Source organism: Taurulus bubalis (assembly GCF_910589615.1).
Source record: "Taurulus bubalis genome assembly, chromosome: 9".
Taxonomy (NCBI): domain Eukaryota; kingdom Metazoa; phylum Chordata; class Actinopteri; order Perciformes; family Cottidae; genus Taurulus; species Taurulus bubalis.
The window spans coordinates 25,854,140-25,876,630 of record NC_136597.1 but is presented as its reverse complement, the minus strand read 5'-3'; the positions used below and the strand labels follow the sequence as shown (position 1 = coordinate 25,876,630).

Genomic DNA, 22,491 nt, shown 5'->3' with positions numbered 1-22,491 from the left:
GACATTGACAAATCCTCAAGGTTTTCTTGTATTCCTGGAAGAAGTGAAGTGAAGAAGTGCAAACTGCAACTAGGCCCTTTTAAATATGAATCCTGTGTCGTACAAATCTAAATTTAGCGTGTGCAGACATGCTGTTGTGATAAAGTGTGAAGGGGGAGGATGATGACGACGATGACGATGGTGTCTGGCTGCTGAATCTAATTTACAGCTTCTCTGTTTCCTTGTCTCTCCGTCTTGAGTGTTAACAAATCCCGCCGGGGTGTTTGTTTCTTCTCCACCTTCCCAAGACACTTTTTAACGTTGTTGTTTTGTTTAAATTTTTGTGTTGAAATAAGGTTTTAGGTGTTATGGGAAGGAGAAAGGAGTGTTGCTACTTCTATCTGTTTTATAGCTAATATGTTTTTGTTGCTGCTGCTACCAGAGCCGTATACGGCGTCTCTACGTCACTCCTCCTCAGTTCAGTTATAGTCACTCCCTGTTTGCTGTTTGCAAAAACAAAACAAAAGATGGCGAAAATCGCCGAACTCGAGACGTCATAATGTCTGTCCACAAACCAATCAGTGACATAACAACGACCACGTCAACTTCTTCTATACAGCCCAGGGGACCTTAAATTATTTTCATTAAATTATTTTGTATCTGTGTTCCACATATAAGGCTGCCTTACAGCTGGCTAGCTAGCTTAGCTGTGTTTCACATGTAACGCTGCCTTACAGCTGGCTAGCTAGCTTAGCTGTGTTTCACATGTAATGCTGCCTTACAGCTGGCTAGCTAGCTTAGCTGTGTTCCACATGTAACGCTGCCTTACAGCTGGCTAGCTAGCTTAGCTGTGTTTCACATGTAACGCTGCCTTACAGCTGGCTAGCTTGCTCAGCTATGTTTCACATGTAACGCTGCCTTACAGCTGGCTAGCTAGCTTTGCTGTGTTTCACATGTAGCGCTGCCTTACAGCTGGCTAGCTAGCTTAGCTGTGTTCCACATGTAACGCTGCCTTACAGCTGGCTAGCTAGCTTAGCTGTGTTTCATATGTAACGCTGCCTTACAGCTGGCTAGCTAGCTTAGCTGTGTTTCACATGTAACGCTGCCTTACAGCTGGCTAGCTAGCTTAGCTGTGTTCCACATGTAGCGCTGCCTTACCTGACGTGTGTGATGTTGGTGGGAGTTCCTCCTGGTAGAAAACTCACGGCATCGTAGCTAAAAGTGAGAGATGAATGTACGTCACCTTTTAGTGGCTCGTCTTTCTAATTGCGTATTTTCAGAAACGGCGAGCTACAACTACTTTAATCTAATCTGGAAGTTGTCTTCGTTTTTAACGCCCCAAAATCCAAACAAAAATAATAATTTGCTCCCTCAATTTAGCTTTTATGTCCTGCTGAATGAAGACAGATTGTTGTTTGTTGTTGAAAACGCTGCTTGTCATTTTTAATCTTTTATAACATTCGTAGATCTTTCCACAAAATTCATAAAAATGTAAACGATGTAATACATTTTTTATTCTGTCTAATTAAAAGTAAGACGACAGGATATGAGGGTTCTGATAATTACATTTTCTACAGCTATAATCATAAAATGTATTCAGATTCTTCATGCGAGAACAAAACAAACAAGCAGACATCTTTTCACGGTCGTTTCCCTCTGAATTAGTTTTAATGGAGTCATTTAGAAGCTGTGAGCGAGTGAGGATTCCCATTGTCTTTCTCTTGAATGTCTTTGCTTTCATAAACTGCCTTTGTTTTATTTTTTAATGCTGCCATTCAGCTTCTTCTACACATCTGGCAACGGACAATTAACCGGCTCTGATTTTTATTTATTTTTTTAACCCAAAACCCGTCACTCTGCCGGAAAAACAGGATTTATGACATTTAAAGATTCGTGTCACGTGACGGTGTCAAACAGAGAGGAGTTCAGAGGTGTCGCTCCCTCGATGCGTGTGAGCGTTGCATGAAGAAGAACCTTTTGAAAGCCTTAATTCGGTATAAATATTCATGCGGATGAGATTTCATTATGTTATTCTCATCGAAAATAAAAGAGGAGGCTATTTTGAAGGCGTGTTCGTGGAAATTTTAATTTTCCGCTTCGTAAAGCGCGTGATCCGAACGAGGTAAAGGAGCCGATTCGTGCTGTTTGTTCGACTTGTGCGCCGTTGATCTGCAGGATGAGATGATCTCATTTGTTGAGCTGATCTCGGGTCAAAGTTCTGATGGTTTACAGTCACAGGATTTCCTGCAGAAAGAATCTCTGGAAGTAACTAAGTACATTTACTTTACTATTTTCATTTGTACTCTACTCCAGTTCATCTCAGAGAGTAGGGTTGCAGGGTTTGGTTCTACAGGGTTCTTACGGTCATGGAAAACATGGAAAAGTCATGGCATTTTAAAATGGTTATTTCCAGGCCTGGAAAAAAAAAAAATCCCAAAAGTTTCAGGAAAAGTCATGGAAATTTCATGTGTTCATGACGTTTATTTACGCTGAGTTTGAAATAATTAATATGCTTTTAAAAGAAAGACGCTCAAAATATAAGCAGGCAAACGCTCTCATTCTCATTGTTAGTTTAAATACTATATTTTCTCACTTTTTCATGTTTACACTGAGATTTCACAAAATGTTTGGTCATGGAAATTTGGTTTAAAGTCATGGAAATCCATCAGTCTAAATGTCTATGAACCCTGTTGTCAAATCTGTGTTTCCAGCAGCCGGCTGTCGCTCCACCCCACCGGCTGCTGTTGCACTTGGCTCTTGTCCAAATTGCACCAAATCCCTCCCTTGGGTCCCCATCCAAAGGTTCTCAAAGATATGCAATGGACGTACCCACAGACGGACAGATTCCTTGCGATAATATATCAAATAAACTAATGAATGATGATGTATTGCACATTAAGATAACAGTTAATGATGAGGCTACCCAGCAGGTAACTAACGTCTACGAAGTAATTAAGGTTCACTCCACCGTTAAAGCTCACATTAACCATTATAATCCAATAATATCGCATACGTTGTTCTAAAATAGAACATTTTGACGACTTTTCACTTAAAGAAGCAGCGTGTCGGTTTAGTGGCATCTAGTGGTGAGGTTGCAGATTGCATCCATCTGAAGGCCTCTTGAGCTCACTTCTCCTTGTGTGTTAGAAAACTACGGTGGCCTATAGGTCACAAAAAAGGTTAAAAAAAACAGCAAAAGTCTCTTTCTGGAGCCAGTGCTTTTGTTTGTCCGCTCTGGGCTCCTGTAGAAACCCGGCGGTGCAACATGTCCAAACGATGCATAGCTTCAGGTGATTATACACGAATAAAACACATAGTTATGGATATTATGCTCCAGTAGATCTCCCATAATCCTACACTTTGGCCCTGAAGTAAAACTTTAAAAGCAGGACTTTGGACAAAGTATTTCTACACTGTGGTACTGCTACTTTTACTTAAGTACAAGATCGCAGTACTTCAGGCCTCGACCATTTACTACAACATTCAAACCCAAATTGATGATTGATTGATAACCTGAAGAATTCTTTCACTTCTAAATTATAAAACATTTCTTTAAAAAGTGTTATTTGTCCATCGTTAGCGGTCTAGATTCTCCTCAACACTTCATTCTACTTCTACTACATGTTTATACCTGCAGGTTACGTATATTTGAATGAATTGTATGTGAAAAGTTAATGTAACAAGTAAACATGTGAATAAACAGGAAGTCAAAGAAACAGTGACTTCCTGTTAGATCTGATCTGTAGGCCACTTGTAGTTTACAGACCTCTTTCGGATTAAATTCATATGTGTTTGTAGGATTTTATACTAAACGTAATGTTTACCGCCAACTCAGAGAGCCGATTGGCGTTTCCCATCATGCATTGGGTCATGCTGTTACCGGTTGCTCTTCGGTTGCTTCTGACAAAGTAGCTGCCTCCAGAATTCTGTGATATTACTATAATTATAATTATTATTAAACCACAACCTCCAACGTCTTGCTTCTGAGACCCCTCGGTGGATCGGCGGCTCCCTTGATCTCGACAAACAAAGTGACTCAAAGGTGTTGACGGAGTCTTCAAAGCCATTCATCTTGCACCTGTACGGGGGACAGTGAAGGCATCGGGGATAATCCTCCCCTCAGCGGCATCTTGATGGAACGCAAAAGCGCCGCAAAGCTCGTCGCAGGCGGGACGTCGTATCGCAGCCCGGGTGACAGGCGGCGTGTCTCCGTAACGTGATTATTCAGACTTTTCCGCGGTTCCCTTTTGTCAGCCCGGAGCGCCGCGCTTTAAAAAGCTGTCCCGGGAGCGTCTGACACGCCGAACAAAAGACCATCTCCGTCTTCACGCCGGCTTATCGTCGGCGACTCGTCGCGAGGATGCGACGTCAATCTGTCCTCCTTCTGGGAAGCGGGACGTGTGTTTATCTCTGTGTCTGTTTTTAATCCCTGATTCTTGTTTGCTTTGTGTTCCTCCTGCAGGACGTGGTCGTGGCCTCCGGCTTCACCGTGGGCCGATCGCCCACAGTTCACAAGGACAAGCTGCACCCCTTCAACCTGCTGCTGAGGGGAGACGACGCCCGCGTTTACGTGAGGACTCTTGACACACACACACACACACACACACATGCACACACACACCAGATCCTGTGTTCTTGCGTCGCTGTCCGCGGTGCTGAAACACAGTGGAGGAGCTTGATGGAGCACAAATTCGACAATCAACTGCAACATTAAAAGCCTTTCGGTGCCCAAAGTCTATGCTTCATGTGTTAAAGCTGCATTCTCTCTCCTGACCACCAGGGGGCGACTCCTCTGGTTGTATAGAAGTCTATGCTTCATGTGTTAAAGCTGCATTCTCTCTCCTGACCACCAGGGGGTGACTCCTCTGGTTGTATGGAAGTCTATGCTTCATGTGTTAAAGCTGCATTCTCTCTCCTGACCACCAGGGGGTGACTCCTCTGGTTGTATAGAAGTATATGCTTCATGTGTTAAAGCTGCATTCTCTCTCCTGACCACCAGGGGGCGACTCCTCTGGTTGTATAGAAGTCTATATAAATGACTCTACTTCTCTTGATGTATTCCCTCAGTAAACATTGTAAACATGAGTTTATGTCTCAATCTCTAGTTTCAAGTCTTCTTCAATACAGCATGATGTTCATTTAGTAAATGATGGTCATTTAGAGTCAAACAGACCATAAAGCAGGGGACGCTTTAGGGGCGGGGCTTACTGTGAGTGTACTGTTTAGTAAACGAGCGCACAGTAAAGTAAAGCTTGTTTGTGACTGTAATCCCTGCAGCGTCTCCTCCTCGTCTTCCTCCCTCCAGGTGTCCCGCCCGCCGCCTCCTGGTCCCGGATCCCCGGCGGCCGACAAGAGGAGCTCTGCGCTCCCGGCTGAGGTCAGAGTCTGGGTGACCCGGGTCAGCTGAGGGGGTCTGGTGGGGGTCTGGTGGGGTCTTGTATCTGTCCGGGATCGGGGTCTCCACAGACCTCATGTGTCTCTATGCTGTCGATGTCTGAGGCGAGAGTCTTTAGACCTCACTGCTTTCTAAACAAAAACACGTTGAGAAACGTTTGTAGGAATCGGAACAAGAAGCTGAGCAGAGATCTGACTCTGAGAGAAGGGTTTTAAATTCAGGAGAGAAAAAGTGACTTTATTATTAGATTAAAGTTGTAGTTCTACTAGAAAATATATTCTACAGTTAGTATTACTTGCATACGGCTTGTGTGCCTGGTCTGTGTTTTGTTTCCCTTTTGAAATTACAACTGAAATATACTTAATTTCAACTTTTCTGATCATATTTTATACTTTTCATCTATGAATGTAAAGCAAAACCAGCGTCACCATGGCGAGACACGTGAGAACGAATACGGAATCTGCAGCTTAAAATAAAATATGAAGCCGAGGACGGCTCAATAAAACATTTTTAGAACAGAATAAATTAACAGACTTGTATATTTAATATATATTTATATGTATAAGAAAGGAGATTAGATGCTTCCTGAAGCCTGTGATCAACATTTAAAGGCTTGATTTTAATACAGACTTTGATCTGTGCCGGAGAACAAGCGGCAGTAAAAATAGTCAGACACCTTTTTTATCATTGTAGCCGTCAAGAGATTGGCTCTTAAATAATAATATTACATTTTTTACATTACAATTATGACTTGTTCTGATATTTTATCTTTTATTTCTTTGTCTTACATCACCTGAATGTTTTTCTAATATGATTTCAACTTTTTGTCTTCACATTCTGACTTTTTGTTCACACGGTTATTGTTTTCTTTATACTTTTATACTCTGTTATAATTATCTTTCATACAAATCTGGTTGTTTTTTTGTGCATAGAATCACATCTCAAGATCAACGTGTTTTTTATTATTTATTTTTGTATGTGTTTTCTGAAATAAAATCAGTGACTAACACAAAGAAGAGATTTTTTCCTAATAGAACATGAACTCTTTCTTCCTCCTGGAACTCCAGAATCAATAAATGCGTCAATATGAAGTGATTATAATTCACTGCTCGGCTCAAATTATGTTTAAACTGACATTTAAAGGAATAGTCCACCTTTAAATAACGTATCATTAGTATAACAATCACTTCTTGGAGAAAACGTTTTGCACTTTCACCTGAGCTGCTGCTGCCTCTGTTAAATATATATATACATATATATATATATATATATATATGTATATATATATATTTAACTCCAGCTGTGTTTTTCTCCTCAGGTTTCCAAGGCGACCAAAGCTCCTAAATACTCGTACAGTGGGCTGGGCGAGCTGAAGGCCGGATCAGTGGTCAACACGTACGGCGTCGTGCTTTTCTTCAAACAGCCGTTCAAGAGCCGCGGCACAGGTAACGTACGCTTATATATTATATAATATATATATATATATATATATAACTATATAATGTGAGAACATATATAATATGACAACTATATAATATCAAAGCATATATAATATGACAACTATATAATATAATATGACAACTATATAATATGACAACTATATAATATGACAACGTGTATAATATGAAAACATATAATATGAAAACTATATAGTATGACAACGTGTCTAAAATAAAAACATGTAATATGACAACTATATAATATCATAACTTATATAATATGAGAACGTATACAATATGACAACTATATAATATGACAATGTGTCTAAAACAAAAACATATATAATATGACAACTATATAATATCAAAACTTATATAATATGAGAACATATATAATATGACAACTTATACAATATGAGAACATATATAATATGAAAACATATCTGATGTACGGGTTCTTTATTCCTTGCAAATGTCACATTGAAAAGTTTTTTTAATTTAATTTTATTGCCATTCTACATTTGCTTCCAGTTCAATATTAAGGATTTTATATCACATCTTTGCTGTCGTAAACATAACTGCTGCTGCTCGAGAAACAATATTTAATATCTAATTATAAATAACTTTTTAATTAAAGGTGCAACGGATCATAAAACTCACGGATCGGACCGGAAGAAAAAATGGCCCAAATATATAGATATGACTTTCAGAGATCTCACTGATGATCCATATGAACAGATATCGATCATCTGTTTGATTATTAGCAGCTTGTTACAAAGATCCAGACTTTCCTTCCTAAACAAATATGTCAACGCTCTGAAGTCCGTAAACCGTCAAACATTCTAAATGTTATACTTTTACTTTGTAATAGTATTTTTTTTGTTTTGTTTTTAAATGTCATCATTTCAAATGATAAAGGTAATAAAACACAGTGTTATTGATTTAAAACCAATCGTGTCATTCTCAGTGTTAATGAAGTATAATAATGAGCTCAGAGCGAGTTAGGAAGTTAAACAGCTCATAATTCATCTCTAATACATTCATATATTCATGTTGTTGTGAAAACATCTGGATTTATTCAAGTTTCTCGCCAACACTTCATTTTACGAGGTTGCATGTGAACGCATCGTAACGTTTTATTTCACCTTCGGGATTAGCTTTAAAACAGCAGCTCCTGTTGAGCGCCGTTCAGCAGAGGGAAGCGGTGACGGAGACTTCGGCTCCACCTTCAGACGCTCAGACGCTCGGCAGCGGTCGTGTTTAAAAAAAAAATGAATAAATAAAATGTGTGAAAGACTGATGGACATTGTTATAAAACGACCCAAACACATAAACCACACCGGCTCCTGTGAGACGCCGACAGACAGAAGAAGAGAAAATCTTTCATGAAGAGATATAAGCTGGATCAGTGCTGAGCGAGAGTACACACACACACACACACACACACACACACACACACACACACACACTCTGAAAGGTGCAGCCTCTCCGGCTCTTACGGCTTCAGTACTCGTCGACGTAAGAAGACGCTTTAATCGAATCCATTGAACCTCTGGAATCACGTTTAATCTTTTACTTTATTTGCCTTTATTATACACACACACACACACACACACACACACACACGCCAACATCATCACGATCAGCATTACGAAAAGAGGAGCGATAGAAATGGTGATGAGATAATAAACACCAGAACGTTTCGTCTTGAGTCGACGTGCAGCACAGGGTGATGGTGTGTGTGTGTGTGTGTGTGTGTGTGTGTGTGTGTGTGTGTGTGTGTGTGTGTGTGTGTGTGTGTGGGTGGGTGTGTTTTGGGGGAAAGATGAGAGAGAAAGCTGCAACACGGCTGGAAAATGGTCCAGACTCTGTCATCATTTTCATATTGGACCCTTCAGGCATCTTTTAAAGTAAACGGATATTAGGAATATCCATCTGATCGGACACCGGAAACACACAAAATCTTTCATGAAGAGATATAAGCTGGATCAGTGCTGAGCAAGAGCATGCACACACACACACACACACACACACACACACACACACACACACACACACACACACAAACACACGTCTGTATACGTACAGTATGAATGAATATACGGTATACAGTATGAATGTAGCTTTAAGACATGAAGCATAGACTTCTATACAACCAGAGGAGTCACCCCCTGATGGTCAGGAGAGAGAATGTAGCTTTAACACATGAAGCATATACTTCTATACAACCACCGGAGTCGCCCCCTGGTGGTTAGGAGAGAGAATACAGCTTTAACACAAGAAGCATAGACTTCTATACAACCAGAGGAGTCGCCCCCTGGTGGACAATAGAGAGAATGCAGCTTTAACACATGAAGCATAGACTTCTATACAACCTGAGGAGTCGCCCCCGGGTGGTCAGGAGAGAGAATGCAGCTTTAACACATGAAGCATAGACTTCTATACAACCAGAGGAGTCGCCCCCTGGTGGACATTAGAGAGAATGCAGCTTTAACACATGAAGCATAGACTTCTATACAACCAGAGGAGTCACCCCCTGGTGGACATTAGAGAGAATGCTGCTTTAACACATGAAGCATAGACTTCTATACAACCACAGGAGTCACCCCCGGTGGACATTAGAGAGAATGCAGGTTTTAAGACACTTCAGCTAAACCGCAGGAGGTTTTCTTTCCCCAGACTTCTGCTCCACCCTGAAGATCACCGATCAGTCCAACCAGAGGATCTGCTGCTCCGTCTTCAGTGAGAAGCTGAAGGACCATCCCAAAGTCTTTCAAGTCGGAGACATCGTCCGCCTGCACAGATTTAAGGTCTGGATCAAAGTCGTCTCCTCTCCAGATCTTTCATGTAGCTATAGGGATGGTGAGATGAGTCTCCGCGTTCGCAGGTCCAGTTCTTCAACAACTCCATGACGCTGGTCAACACCTACGGCTTCTCGGTGCTGGCGTTCGACGGGGCGGAGGGCGGGTCCATGGATCCGCGCACCTCCAGCCGCTCCTTCCACCTGGACCAGGAGGACCGCCGCACCGTGGAGGAGCTGCGGTCCTGGGCCGCCGGCCAGGCCCTCCTGCCCCCGACGCCCACGACCCCTCTGTCCGCCGCTCAGCCCAAAACCTACTTCGACCTCACCTGCCAGCTGCTGGCCAAAGCGCCCATCGACTCCACCTGCACCCTGCTGAGGGTGAGAATGCATTTCTATAGAAAAACAAGCCATGTTTGCTTCAAAACACGTTAAAATACATTGTATATAACGTGTACATTAACGTGTTTTACACAATTTTAGTGTGTGTGTTTTAAGTTTAGACAGTGACTACATGAGTAAAGAGAAGTGAGACAAACTGCTGAAAGAAGTACCAGATTAGTTTTTTCCTCTTTCCAAAAAAAAAGATGAATTGACATGATTCAACACTTCAAACGCTTTTTTTTTACGCACATTTTTCACTCATTTGTTAATGCAAATGACGTATACTTAAAAGACAAATAACTGTATTTTTAATATATTTTTAAATACGTAAACAAACTAGCGTTTAAAAGTAAAAAAATTCCAAACATTTCTGAAATGTTCGTCACTCACTCGCCTTGTTGTCGTCTTATTCGATTCGACAATGTTTACTTTATCAACTGAGGTTTTTTTCATCGACTAGTAATCAATGACGTAGTTGTTCAAAATGGCGGCGACATCTAGTGTTCAAACTAAGAGGTGCAACACGCGTAAGCAAAAAAAGAAATGGGAAAACAACGACGTTCAGCAACAAAACCGTTGCTCTTTATTCACGTTACAATCATTCAAATACATTCAGTAGCTAACGTAGCATCGCAGCGCTAACGCTAGTTCACGATGTTCTCTGCTAACGTTAGCTCCACAGGTTCCTAGGTAGAAGCGTAGCGTTTATGAAACGCTTTTCTCTCCGGGTGACGAGTATCGCTGTGACGCAACGTCGCTCCGAACCCACGAAAGCGGCCTCAAGATAGAGAACGTCTGGAACCGTCGATGGGAGCCGAGGTGACGCTGCGCTCTGATTGGCCGGCCTGCGTTGGAGGGGCAGACGGTCGATTACAAATCCGTCTGCTACTTCAGCACCACGGACAGCGCCAGGGATCGATCGATGCTCGGCAGCGGCTGAAGTTTCAGCGCCGTGGTCGGATAAAGGATCAATGAGTCAGGCAGACAGCCCCGCCCCTTTTACTCTGTCTGCCACCCGTCAATAATTAATAAAAACCTCCACAGTTTCTACACGTTCAGGAAAGTAGAAGCACATGGATCCGTTAGTTTTTAGATATTAAACCGTAGGATAAATCCCTCCAGGACTCCGTTTTACCTTTTAATAGTTGTATGTTACTGTGTGTGTGTGTGTGTGTGTGTGTGTGTGTTTGTGTTATGTTATCATATATAATGGTCATATAATAATAATAATAATAATAATAATAATAATAATAGTAGTAGAATAATATAATTACATGTTTTTACATAATGGTCATATTATAATAATAATAATAATAGTAGAGTAGTTATAATATAATGTTTTGGTATAATGGCTATATTATAATAATGGTAAAATAATAATAATATTAATAATATAATATGTTTTGGTATAATGGCCATATAATAATAATAATAGTAATAATATGACATGTTTTTACATAATGGTTATATCATAATATATAATGATTTTTTTAATGTAATGTTCATATAATTATTAATATTTTATAATAATTTATATATATATAATATTCCAGTTTTTTTTAATTCTCTTCTCTTGTTGTCGACGTGACTTCTTGTCATTTCTGATGCGTCTCTTTTTTAAATCTTTTTTAAGCCTCCACCTGCTTTGAAGTGGAACCTGAAGATATTGTATATGTAATATATGTAATATTGTGTTTCCCGTCTGGGACCACGGATCCGTGTGGTCTCGGTCGGCCTCGTAGGGGACGCACCTCCCGGTCTGGGGTCTGGAGGGGTTTATCCCTCCTAGGGGACGCACCTCCCGGTCTGGGGTCTGGAGGGGTTTATCCCTCCTAGGGGACGCACCTCCCGGTCTGGGGTCTGGAGGGGTTTATCCCTCCTAGGGGACGCACCTCCCGGTCTGGGGTCTGGAGGGGTTTATCCCTCCTAGGGGACGCACCTCCCGGTCTGGGGTCTGGAGGGGTTTATCCCTCCTAGGGGACGCACCTCCCGGTCTGGGGTCTGGAGGGGTTTATCCCTCGCAGGGGACGCACCTCCCGGTCTGGGGTCTGGAGGGGTTTATCCCTCGTAGTGGACGCACCTCCCGGTCTGGGGTCTGGAGGGGTTTATCCCTCGCAGGGGACGCACCTCCCGGTCTGGGGTCTGGAGGGGTTTATCCCTCGCAGGGGACGCACCTCCCGGTCTGGGGTCTGGAGGGGTTTATCCCTCCTAGTGGACGCACCTCCCGGTCTGGGGTCTGGAGGGGTTTATCCCTCGTAGTGGACGCACCTCCCGGTCTGGGGTCTGGAGGGGTTTATCCCTCGCAGGGGACGCACCTCCCGGTCTGGGGTCTGGAGGGGTTTATCCCTCCTAGGGGACGCACCTCCCGGTCTGGGGTCTGGAGGGGTTTATCCCTCCTAGGGGACGTACCTCCCGGTCTGGGGTCTGGAGGGGTTTATCCCTCGTAGTGGACGCACCTCCCGGTCTGGGGTCTGGAGGGGTTTATCCCTCCTAGGGGACGCACCTCCCGGTCTGGGGTCTGGAGGGGTTTATCCCTCGTAGTGGACGCACCTCCCGGTCTGGGATCTGGAGGGGTTTATCCCTCCTAGTGGATGCACCTCCCGGTCTGGGGTCTTGAGGGGTTTATCCCTCCTAGGGGACGCACCTCCCGGTCTGGGGTCTGGAGGGGTTTATCCCTCGCAGGGGACGCACCTCCCGGTCTGGGGTCTGGAGGGGTATATCCCTCGTAGGGGACGCACCTCCCGGTCTGGAGTCTGGAGGGGTTTTTCTCGGCCCTGAGCCGCTCCTCACCGGCTGTAAGTGACGCCGGCTGCTTTCCTGCCAGCGAGTTAAATGTGAACAGGATCTGGCAGCGATCGCTGGTCCGCTGCCAGCCGGCTCTCTGGCTTCTGAAGCCGCTCTCAGGGGGGGCTTCCTGCTTGTTACGCAACAATGCATGCAACCAGAAAGGGGGGGAATGTTCTTCCAAAACCCTAACAGTTTATCAGCGGGAGAAAACATTTGTAATACTTCTGAGATGAAGAACTGGCTGCTGCATCCTGTCAGGATCAACACGCTTAACGCTCCGGTTCCTTACCCATACTCTTATTGGTTCTTTTGTATTATTTTGTGATGGGGGGAAGAACATTAATGAAGAATCAACATTGTTTTATTATTCTTGCATGCAGACAAAGTCTTTCCTGAACGGAAATACAAAGTAAAAAGATCTGTAGCCCTTTAAGACCTAACCCTAAACCCTAACACTATTTATAGTTTGAGTTGTGTTTAGAGGTTATTGTAGCCCTGATTTTTATGTTTAATTTGATACCTAACACGTAATATTTTGCATTGAAAACGTCAAAAAAAGCATGTTTTTGCATCCAATTAATAATCGATTAATTAAAGTAATAATCGACTGGATAATTGTGAAAATGTAAATGAATGAACATATTTTATTTTTCTCTCCATAAACTAATTAATCCTCCAAATCAATTACATTTCGTTGAAAAATCCACCAAATATATCGAAATTCAGCTAAAGCGACCGGTTTGTTTTAGCAGAAATATGAAAAAGCTATTGAAGTGTATCAGAAATCTAATCTATATGAGCAGACATCCACAATAATAATAATAATCATAATAATAATCATAATAATCGGCTGGTTAATCACTTTTGAAAATAGTAGTTAGTTGCAGCCTCATCATGACTATATGAAGCTTCACACTGTAGCGTCGCCATGTTTCCTGACTGAAACGCCATTTTATTTTCAATAGGTGTGTGAACGGCCGTGTCTTTGTGTGCTCGCTCCCCAACAGGTGTGGGACGGGACCAGGTGCGCTCACACTCTGCTGAAGGTGATCGTCGAGCCGGACGTCACGGAGGGACCGGCCTCCTTCTCCAGGAGCAGAGAGCGCCTCGTCGCCAACGTCCTGGTGTACGACAACCACGTGGAGCCGGCCGGGCAGCTCAAGGTCAGAGCAACACAAAACTTTATTAGTATTAACGAGAACGTTTCGATGGTGTGGCGACTACTGCCGTAAGACGTCGCAATATATATATATCTTATCGGTAGTGAGATGTGTTGTTGAGGTTATTGAGGTGCATTATTTATTTATTTATATTTATTTATATATATATATATATATGTATGTATATATATATATATATATATATATATATATATATATATATATATATATATATACTGTATATACCGTAAAAGTCTGGTTACAAGCCGCTCCTACCCCGGTCAGTGTCCCCGCTGTAGCAAGCTAGCAGCACAGCGCTAGCTGCTACTGCCCGCGTCGGGTGTCGAGCCTGGTCCCGCTACCGTGGTTTTCAGGAAGCTAGTGGAAGTTAGCGGGGAAGTAACGGAGCGCTAGCAGGAGCCCCAGCTGACTACAGCGGGGAGCTAACGGGGACTCTGACCGAAGGTAGTAGCGGCTCGTAACCCGACTTTTACGGTAGATATATTATATTCTGAAAGGTCCGAAAATGTTCCTAAACTTAAAAAAAAAATGCCCGATTGGGCAAATAAACTCCAGGCTCTTGTCAACGTTTTAAACTTTAAATCATTTCTCTATGTTAAAGCATGGCAAGTCACTATGGGCACAAAGATGAGTGTTTTTCTTTTTGCTCTCTTCACGCCGAAACTCCATTCAAGTGAATGGGACAGTTTCTCGACGTCTACAACAGAAACAAACTCAAATTAAACAGATCTAGTCGAAATGTAATCGCTCTAAACGGGTGAAAAATTATGAAGAAATAACTAAAGAATGATGCTGATTTGAAAAAAAGTCTGAATTCATACCATCCAACCATCTGCAAGACGACTTTTACAATGATTTGTTTTCTGAATGGAGTTCGGTTTGATCAATGCTAAGCTACAAGGTCACTTCCTGTTCACTGCTTGCAAAAAAGCCAAGATGAGATATTTCAGAAGAAGAACCGTCTACGTTTTAATCTGCAGATTGTTCAGAGTGTCGCTCACGTTCAGATGTTTTGAACTAAAGTCACAGAAGGTTTTGGGTTCAGTCTTGAGACTCGTTGCTGCTCCTGTCAGTCGCTCTCAGACTCTTCTTATCGACTCAGAAAAACATCCACAAGATGTGGAGAAAAGGAAATGAAGGGAAGCCTTTGAGAAAGAGAGTCAACATTTCTGGTATTAAAGGATGAAGTGTGTGTGTGTGTGTGTGTGTGTGTGTGTGTGTGTGTGTGTGTGTGTGTGTGTGTGTGTGTGTGTGTGTGTGGCTCAAACACGAGGTGACGTCAACAGAAAAGCGAACAAAATAGATTTTTAAATACTTAGAGGACGTGACAATTTCAACATTGACAACTTTTTGTGTCTTTTTGTATCATAAAAAATAGGATTTCTTCGAAAAAAAACATGCTCCAAATAAGATATCAAATAATATCTTTTACGAGCTTTTGTTGCAGTGATTCTTATTTTTCTTTTTTTGAAGTCCCATTGAGGTCCGTTCCGGTTCGGCCTTGCATCGTCTGTCGCAGGCCACATTTGGGCTTTTTGTCATGGCTCTACACCTTCCATCCATAGGAAGGTTCGGTCTCAGTTTGAAGCAGATTGACTGCGTACCCGTTATGTTATGTTCCACGACAGCCAGGCTCCATGAATGATAAACCCCTGCTTTTTAAGATCTGTGCCTTTTTTAATCTTGACTTTAAGGGAGCCGGGAGCGACAGTTGAGTGAGATTCACTTCTTCTCTACGAGGAGCACGATCCTCGTCTTTAACATTTATTCTCTCCGTGCTACAAGACTCTCTGCAGCCCGTCTTGCCTCGGGCTCGGATCAAACTCCACACAGTAATCAGGGTGTTTTCCTAAAAAGGGTGATCTCAGTTTGATGATTTCCATCTCGCTCCGTCTCTCCTCGTCAAACTGCTGCTTTGTTCCTCGTTGCTTCTCAGCGTATATATACAGATTTTTTACATATATATTTTGTGTATATTTTTTTTTAAAATATATTTATTGTATATATAGTATATATATCTTTTTTTTAATAATATATTATATATATATATATATCTTTTATTTATATGTATTTTGTATATAAATATATATATATACATATTGTTTATGTATATATTATTTTTATAACATATATTTTTTATATATATATAGTTTTAAGGTTCTGCTAAAAAGTTGGATTCATATTTGATTGAATGAACTGCTACGTGACATATATATATATATATATATATATATATATATATATATATATATATATATATATATATATATATGCACTTTAGTATTGCAGTTTTATGTTTCGTGATACTGTATACATTTTCAAAAACACTATCGCTTGTTAATATATAGTTTACATGCAAAGACTCCCGGCTCATTGTGTTTATGACGGCATGTTGTTTAAACTACGACCGTTTCTCTTTAATAAGATTTAAGAAGTTTTAATATGTGGTGTTGCTCGGTTCCGTTGTGCCTTTCTTCAGATTCCTGCCAACACACCGCCGTGTTACTAGAGGAAAAACATAAAAGAGGACGTCTCAAATTTCACATTTAACCATAACGTTTAATAATAAATACATAGTTGGCTTTATACATTACCAACAGACGTCACAAAGAACTGAACACTCCGAGCTCCTTGGGGACGGATGTCAGAGCAGAGCTTTTGTATTGAATCGTTTCGCAGCTCTTTGGATATTTCTGCAGAATAAAGGTTAGTGTCTCTCGCTCGTTGAATGAACCGCACGCGGCGGAGGAAGAATGCGTTGCACCCACGCCTGCAAAGTGACTTCAAAGAGCTTTCCAAAGACTGAAATGCCTCCTGGAGAAATCCTCTGCAGAGTTTGAACTCAACCTTCTGACCCGAGCCGGGCCCAACAAAGTCCCAGATAGCTTAAAAACTGTGTGTGAAAATCCCCCTGTGTCTATTATCAGACAAAAAACAACAACATATTATCTCCGGAACCACATCGTTGTTTAACGTCATGTAAATTGCTACAATACCGTAACCCTTGTGAGAAGAGACATCTGGTGTGAAACATCATTAAAGTAACCGTTACGTTTAAGTATTTATGTAAACTTAACGACACCGTTTTTTGACTGAAACTCCATTGAACACCCAAATGCTGTGTTCTAGTATGATTGTTGTTGCAGATTCTGATTCTTTAGGTCCTACTCTTTCCAAAAAGGTGTGTTATCAGTATGTGGGCTGTTGTTTGGGCTCCATAATACAGTTTGAAAAACTCTGTCATTTTTGGGAAATCTTGCTCATATCGTGCTGGAAGTTCATAGTTTTGATCAAAATATCTTTTAAAAGTGTTTTTCTGCAGATACAATTTTTTTTTTCCCAAGACTTTGCTGAACAAATACATACAATAAACTCAAGTATTGAAAGTAATTTGGGCTTCCTACGACGACTCAAACACAGGGGAAAAGAAACAAAAGTCTAGAACCAAAACTGGTTCCACGGCACATTTAGCTCATGGAAACGAGTTGAGTGGAGCGGCACCATGAAATGGTTACCTGTACCTTTTTAATATGTTTCTACGACCATCTGGCTGCACCGCATTAGGAGAGGAACACTTCAATCGGAAATGTAAACCACTTGGATGAAGATCGTCTCTTTCTCTTCGCCGTTTATTTGGCCCCTGAGGCTGTATCCTTCTTTATTCATCTCAGAAATGACCATCAGAACCTTTGTTGATTTGGCTCTGCGTCTCTGAAGCGACACCTCCTCCCTCCAACACGTGGCTCCGACCAGAACATCACATTTACGTTTCCTTCTCGATCTCGTCGCCTTCTCCTCGCCTCCGTTCCCAGCTCTAGTGTGGTTCTGCGATTGTTTTCGTCTCGCTGGCAGCGAGCGTTCGTATAACGTATAATCCTCGGCTCAGCGAGAAATTCTTGGATAAAAAGAAGGGATACTTAGAAATGCATTATTCATCCACTCACTGTCTTTCTAAAGTTCCCCTCCAGTGTAGAAAAGCTCTCGCTCCTCAAAGAGGTCTTTAAATCACAGCCGCCGAAGCCCTTTTCTTTCTCTTTCTCTTTCTCCTGTTATTCTCGGTGTCTCCACGCCCCGAGGTCTTTGTCCCTTTTCCTCTCTAAACATCAGCAATCAGTATCTGGAGCTGTAGCGACGGGGGAGAGAGCTGGCAGCTCATTTATCCGTTTCTCTTGTTTCTTCACAGTCCAAGGACATCCGCCCTGTAATAATCACAAAATGACATAAATGCCGCGACAGGAGAAATCACTGAATTACAGGACTGGAACGCCGCACTTCCCTTGACCTCCCGCTGCTCAACCCACGCGGCCGCCGGCCTCCACTGACGGCACTCTGAAGCGCGGTAGAGGATAAATGTGTTTGCGTTGACCTCCGTGTACTTTCCCTTTTCTTCACTTCCACAAACAGCACTGAAAGCGGCCCAAGATGTTTAAACGCCTCGGCTGAAGCTCGACCGTCTTGTTCACACGCTCTCGGCTAAAGGAACGGCAGCGCGTGGCGGTGCATTCAGGGGCAGGATGGAAACCACAGGGTTATATTTTAGGGTTCTTACGGTCATGGAAACCCTGGGAAAAAACGGTTATTTCCAGGCCTGGAAAAGTCCTTGAAAACAATAAATCCCCAAAGTTTAGTAAAAGTCATGTAAATGTGTTATATTCATGTGTTCATGACGTTCATTTACGCTGAGTTTGGAATAATGAATATGCTTTTAAAAGAAAGACGCTCAGAATATAAGCAGGCATACATACAGGCATCTATATAAATGTTTATTCCTTTAATGGAACTATTGTCTCATTCATTTGTGTCATTTAAGGTTTACTGTATGCTTTGTATTCTCATTGTTAGTTTAAATTCTACATTTACTCACTTTTTACTGTTTACACCCAGATTTCACAAAATGTTTGTAATGGAAATTTGGTTTAAAGTCATGAAAAAGTCATGAAATCCATTGGTCAGAATGTGTATGAACCCTGATCCATTAATCCATTTTTATGACTCTTAAAAAGTCATGAAATAGTGTAAACAGCCCCCTGATCGGCGAGTCAAATAACCAATGAAATCCACTGATCAAAACAGAAAAAGTCTCCATGAAGGGGACAATCAGAAATGCCTTTTGTCACAAAGAACTGAACAAAGATTCAGTTTATTTACACTCAAGTTATCTGTATCTGTTTACAACTGTACGTCCCACTTATAGCTTATGTCGACAAATAAAATACAATCTCCCACGCTGTGTTTCAGCACCACGGATAGCGACGCAACAACACAGGAGTGTGTGTGTGTGTTTAATAAATCAACACAACCATGAATAATAAGAATAATAGTGATATATTTATAGTTGTTTATATTTGTTTTGAAGTTAACGGCGATTTAAAGCGACCCACGTTACTCCGATGTGAACGGTTCAGTATTTGCTTCATTTGCCGAAGTGATGTTAATTTATTCTCATTAATTTAAATTTTTATTTTTAAATACCGCTGAAGTATGACGCGATCAGTTTCTCGGCTCTGTTTCTCCGCCCTGGAGACGTTCAAGAGCTCTTCACAATAATACGCAGCCGGTTCATCGCACTGAATATCATTTAATCCCATCTCGATGCGTTAAACACTTCTTCAAGGCTTTTCGTTTGACTTTAAAACACGAGTCGAGCTGATGAGGTTACAGTTATGTGTAGATTGAGGTCATCTGGAGGTCGCCGGTTGGAACACAGCTCCATGAAAAAGTGCCACGACCTCGACATGAAGCCTCCGAGCTGGAGGAGAGTTCTGTATTGTCCTGCGTGATGCATTCAGGTACACGACGCACCATTCACTCTCCATCTGCCTCGTCCACGTGTTCTGTGAAGGCTCTGAGTCATCGGCGTACGGCCGAGGAAGCTCGAACTACAGAAGCAATCGGAGCGGAGACGGACGGGAGCAGGATGTGAAAATACCCCCAAAAAACTGTCCGGAACCCAAAACCAGATGAATATATTTCACGAGGGATTGTAATATTTTGTCCTGGACTTGATTGCATTTTCCCGATCACAATGCCATCAATTAATGTTCAATGAGTTTTTCTTTCTCCATCCATTACTTCAGAGAGAGTATTAGAGGCATCGTGGTAAAGGCCAGGTTTTTGGAGCATCCTTGTATGATTTTTTTTAATTTTATATCAGCACCCAGTTAGGTTTTTGAAGTTCATCCCTAATAGGATTGTTTTTGTTTTTTTGGGAATATCCTCAGAAGGATCAAGTTATTGGAGTATCGGGGTTATAGTTCGGTTTTGGGAGTTTCGTGCTTATGCCGTGTTCACACCAAAAGAGTTGCTAAATATTCGCGCGAGTAGATTACATGTTAAGTCAATGCACGGACGCGAATGGTTGCGAAAAAGCGAATTTTTCGCCGGGCGGCGCGATAGAGGCGAAAAAGCGCCGCGGATATTCGCTTTTTCGCTTTTTCGGCTCTGGTGAGAAATTCGCCCGACGCTTAAGTTGCGAAAGCCAATCAGAGTTGAGAAGCTCCGCCCGTCGTCTCTGTGTTTTCACAGAGTAAAGCCACGGTGATAAGCCCCGCCCCCCCGGTAAGGACTGACTGTGTTCGTAGAGACGATCAGGACCGTAGTGTGGAAAGACTTTGGCCGCATAGTTTCTTCCTTTCTGATCCTCTTTGCGAGGGTTTGAACCATCTGGTCTCTGATGGTTTTGTGCTGATCAGTGGAGTGTGAACTCCGACTGAGGCAACAACAGAGACGGATAAAAAAAGGGCCGTGTGATGGAAGTCAGACTTTGTTGTAAGAAGTCTGCTGTGTGAAAACTCTCAGCTGAGGTATAAAAATAAAACGAAGATCCGGTTAATTTTAGATTCTGCTGTTGCTCCATGTAAAGTGTTAAGAGGACGTTTGTGCTCGTCGTGATGCGTTTTTTTCTCCTCGTGGTACCCACAATGCATCAGTGAGGGTGATCGTTTCAACAAAAGAATGAGGAGATTACCTCCTGACCTTGATTAATGCTGCCATGCAAACCTAAAGAATCATTTAACACTTAATCCACTTGTACGGTATATTTTATATATATATATGATACTGTATATATAAATACACGCCATTGAAATGAATGGGAACCCAACTTTTATCTACAAGTAACTCATTATTTCTGTGACTGGTTTATCTTGTAGAAAGTCGTCTTCACTGATAGATGTTGTTTAGTTTAATACGTGGAGAACTAAATCAAACTGGAAGCTTGGATTTCAACGGGAACAGCTTCCTGTTTGAGTGTCAAGAGTTTCACAATAAAAGCATCCTAGAACAACGTGTTGCTTCATCAGAGCTCTTCTTCAAGCTTCGCCATAGAAACAGAAGGTCAGTCTGGAGTTATCTCTCCTGGAGCATCGGCTGATTACAACCTCTTCAATCAGAGAGACTCACTCTAAACTGATCCAGGGTCAGTGGCATCCAGGTTCAACAGTATTCCAGCTGCAACACTGTGGAGGACATGCACACGAAATGGAAGTTTAAATCATTAAAATCGTCTTCTTTCTTCAAACGGAGCGTTTGCCGTCGAATGTGTTCATCTGTGTTAAGAGAGCCGTTACCGGGGAGGAAGAAAAACATCATTATAGCAGCTGATGAAACTTCTGAACGTCAGTGCGTCACATTAGGCTGACGGGAGGATGCTCGCGGCAACACACACACACACACTCACACACACACACACACCCTCCCAACTCGTAAGCGAGGAAGAGCATCGCGTTGGAAGCACACGGAACGATGTGTCACGGGTTAAAAGCCTCTTTGATTAGATGTGTTGTTGACATGTGACTCCTAACAGCCGTCGATAAACTCACACTGAGAGACACACACACACACACACACACACACACACACACACACTATAAAGACTTGTCTGAGCAGGAGTATTTCCTCCTATTACCAGGCTCCTCTGGTGAATCATCAGCGGTATCGTGTAAAAGTGACTGAGGCGTTTCTGTGAGGTGAAAGCCATCAGGAGAGGAAGGAGCCCATTGTGATGAAGAGGAGGAGGAGGACTGAGGCGGTGTGGTGTTGCCTCCTGGATCCAGACATGTTCTCGTGGGTGGATCCAGAGGTATTGGATGAGCCCCGAAATAAAGCTCCAGGGAAATAAAGCCTGAAGTCACTTCTCTGGATTTTAAACTCTGATGAACTCGTAGTTTTTCTTCTTCTTCTTCTTCTTCTGGACGGTTTCTATTCTCAGAGTCTCTCGTCTTTATTCACACCGACTCTCTCTCTCTCTTTCTGACTCCTCTATATCTCTCTCTGACTCCTTCTCTATCTCTCTCTCTGTGTGACTCCTCTCTCTCTCTGACTCCTTCACTCTGACTCTTCTCTCTCTGACTCCTCTTTCTCTCTCTCTCTGAATCCTTCACTCTGACTCCTCTCTCTCTGGCTTCTCTCTCTCTGACTCCTTCACTCTGACCCTTCTCTATCTCTCTCTGACTCCTTCACTCTGACTCTTCTCTATCTCTGACTCCTTCACTCTGACTCTTCTCTCTCTCTGACTCCTCTCTCTCT

At 42.2% G+C, this 22,491-nt stretch overlaps 1 protein-coding gene across 1 annotated transcript in view; it reads left to right on the top strand.

Annotated features, from left to right (window-relative positions):
- The window catches only part of pot1 (protection of telomeres 1 homolog), a gene marked incomplete at both ends in the record, with an annotated part of 80,592 nt that overhangs the window by 6,996 nt on the left and 51,105 nt on the right, over positions 1-22,491 (top strand). Inside the window, 6 exons of the mRNA XM_079223416.1 lie at positions 4,442-4,549; positions 5,285-5,356; positions 6,693-6,819; positions 9,493-9,623; positions 9,701-9,994; positions 13,792-13,947. Of these exons, the coding sequence (XP_079079542.1) occupies positions 4,442-4,549; positions 5,285-5,356; positions 6,693-6,819; positions 9,493-9,623; positions 9,701-9,994; positions 13,792-13,947 (888 nt within the window). The remainder of the gene's footprint in view (positions 1-4,441; positions 4,550-5,284; positions 5,357-6,692; positions 6,820-9,492; positions 9,624-9,700; positions 9,995-13,791; positions 13,948-22,491) is intronic.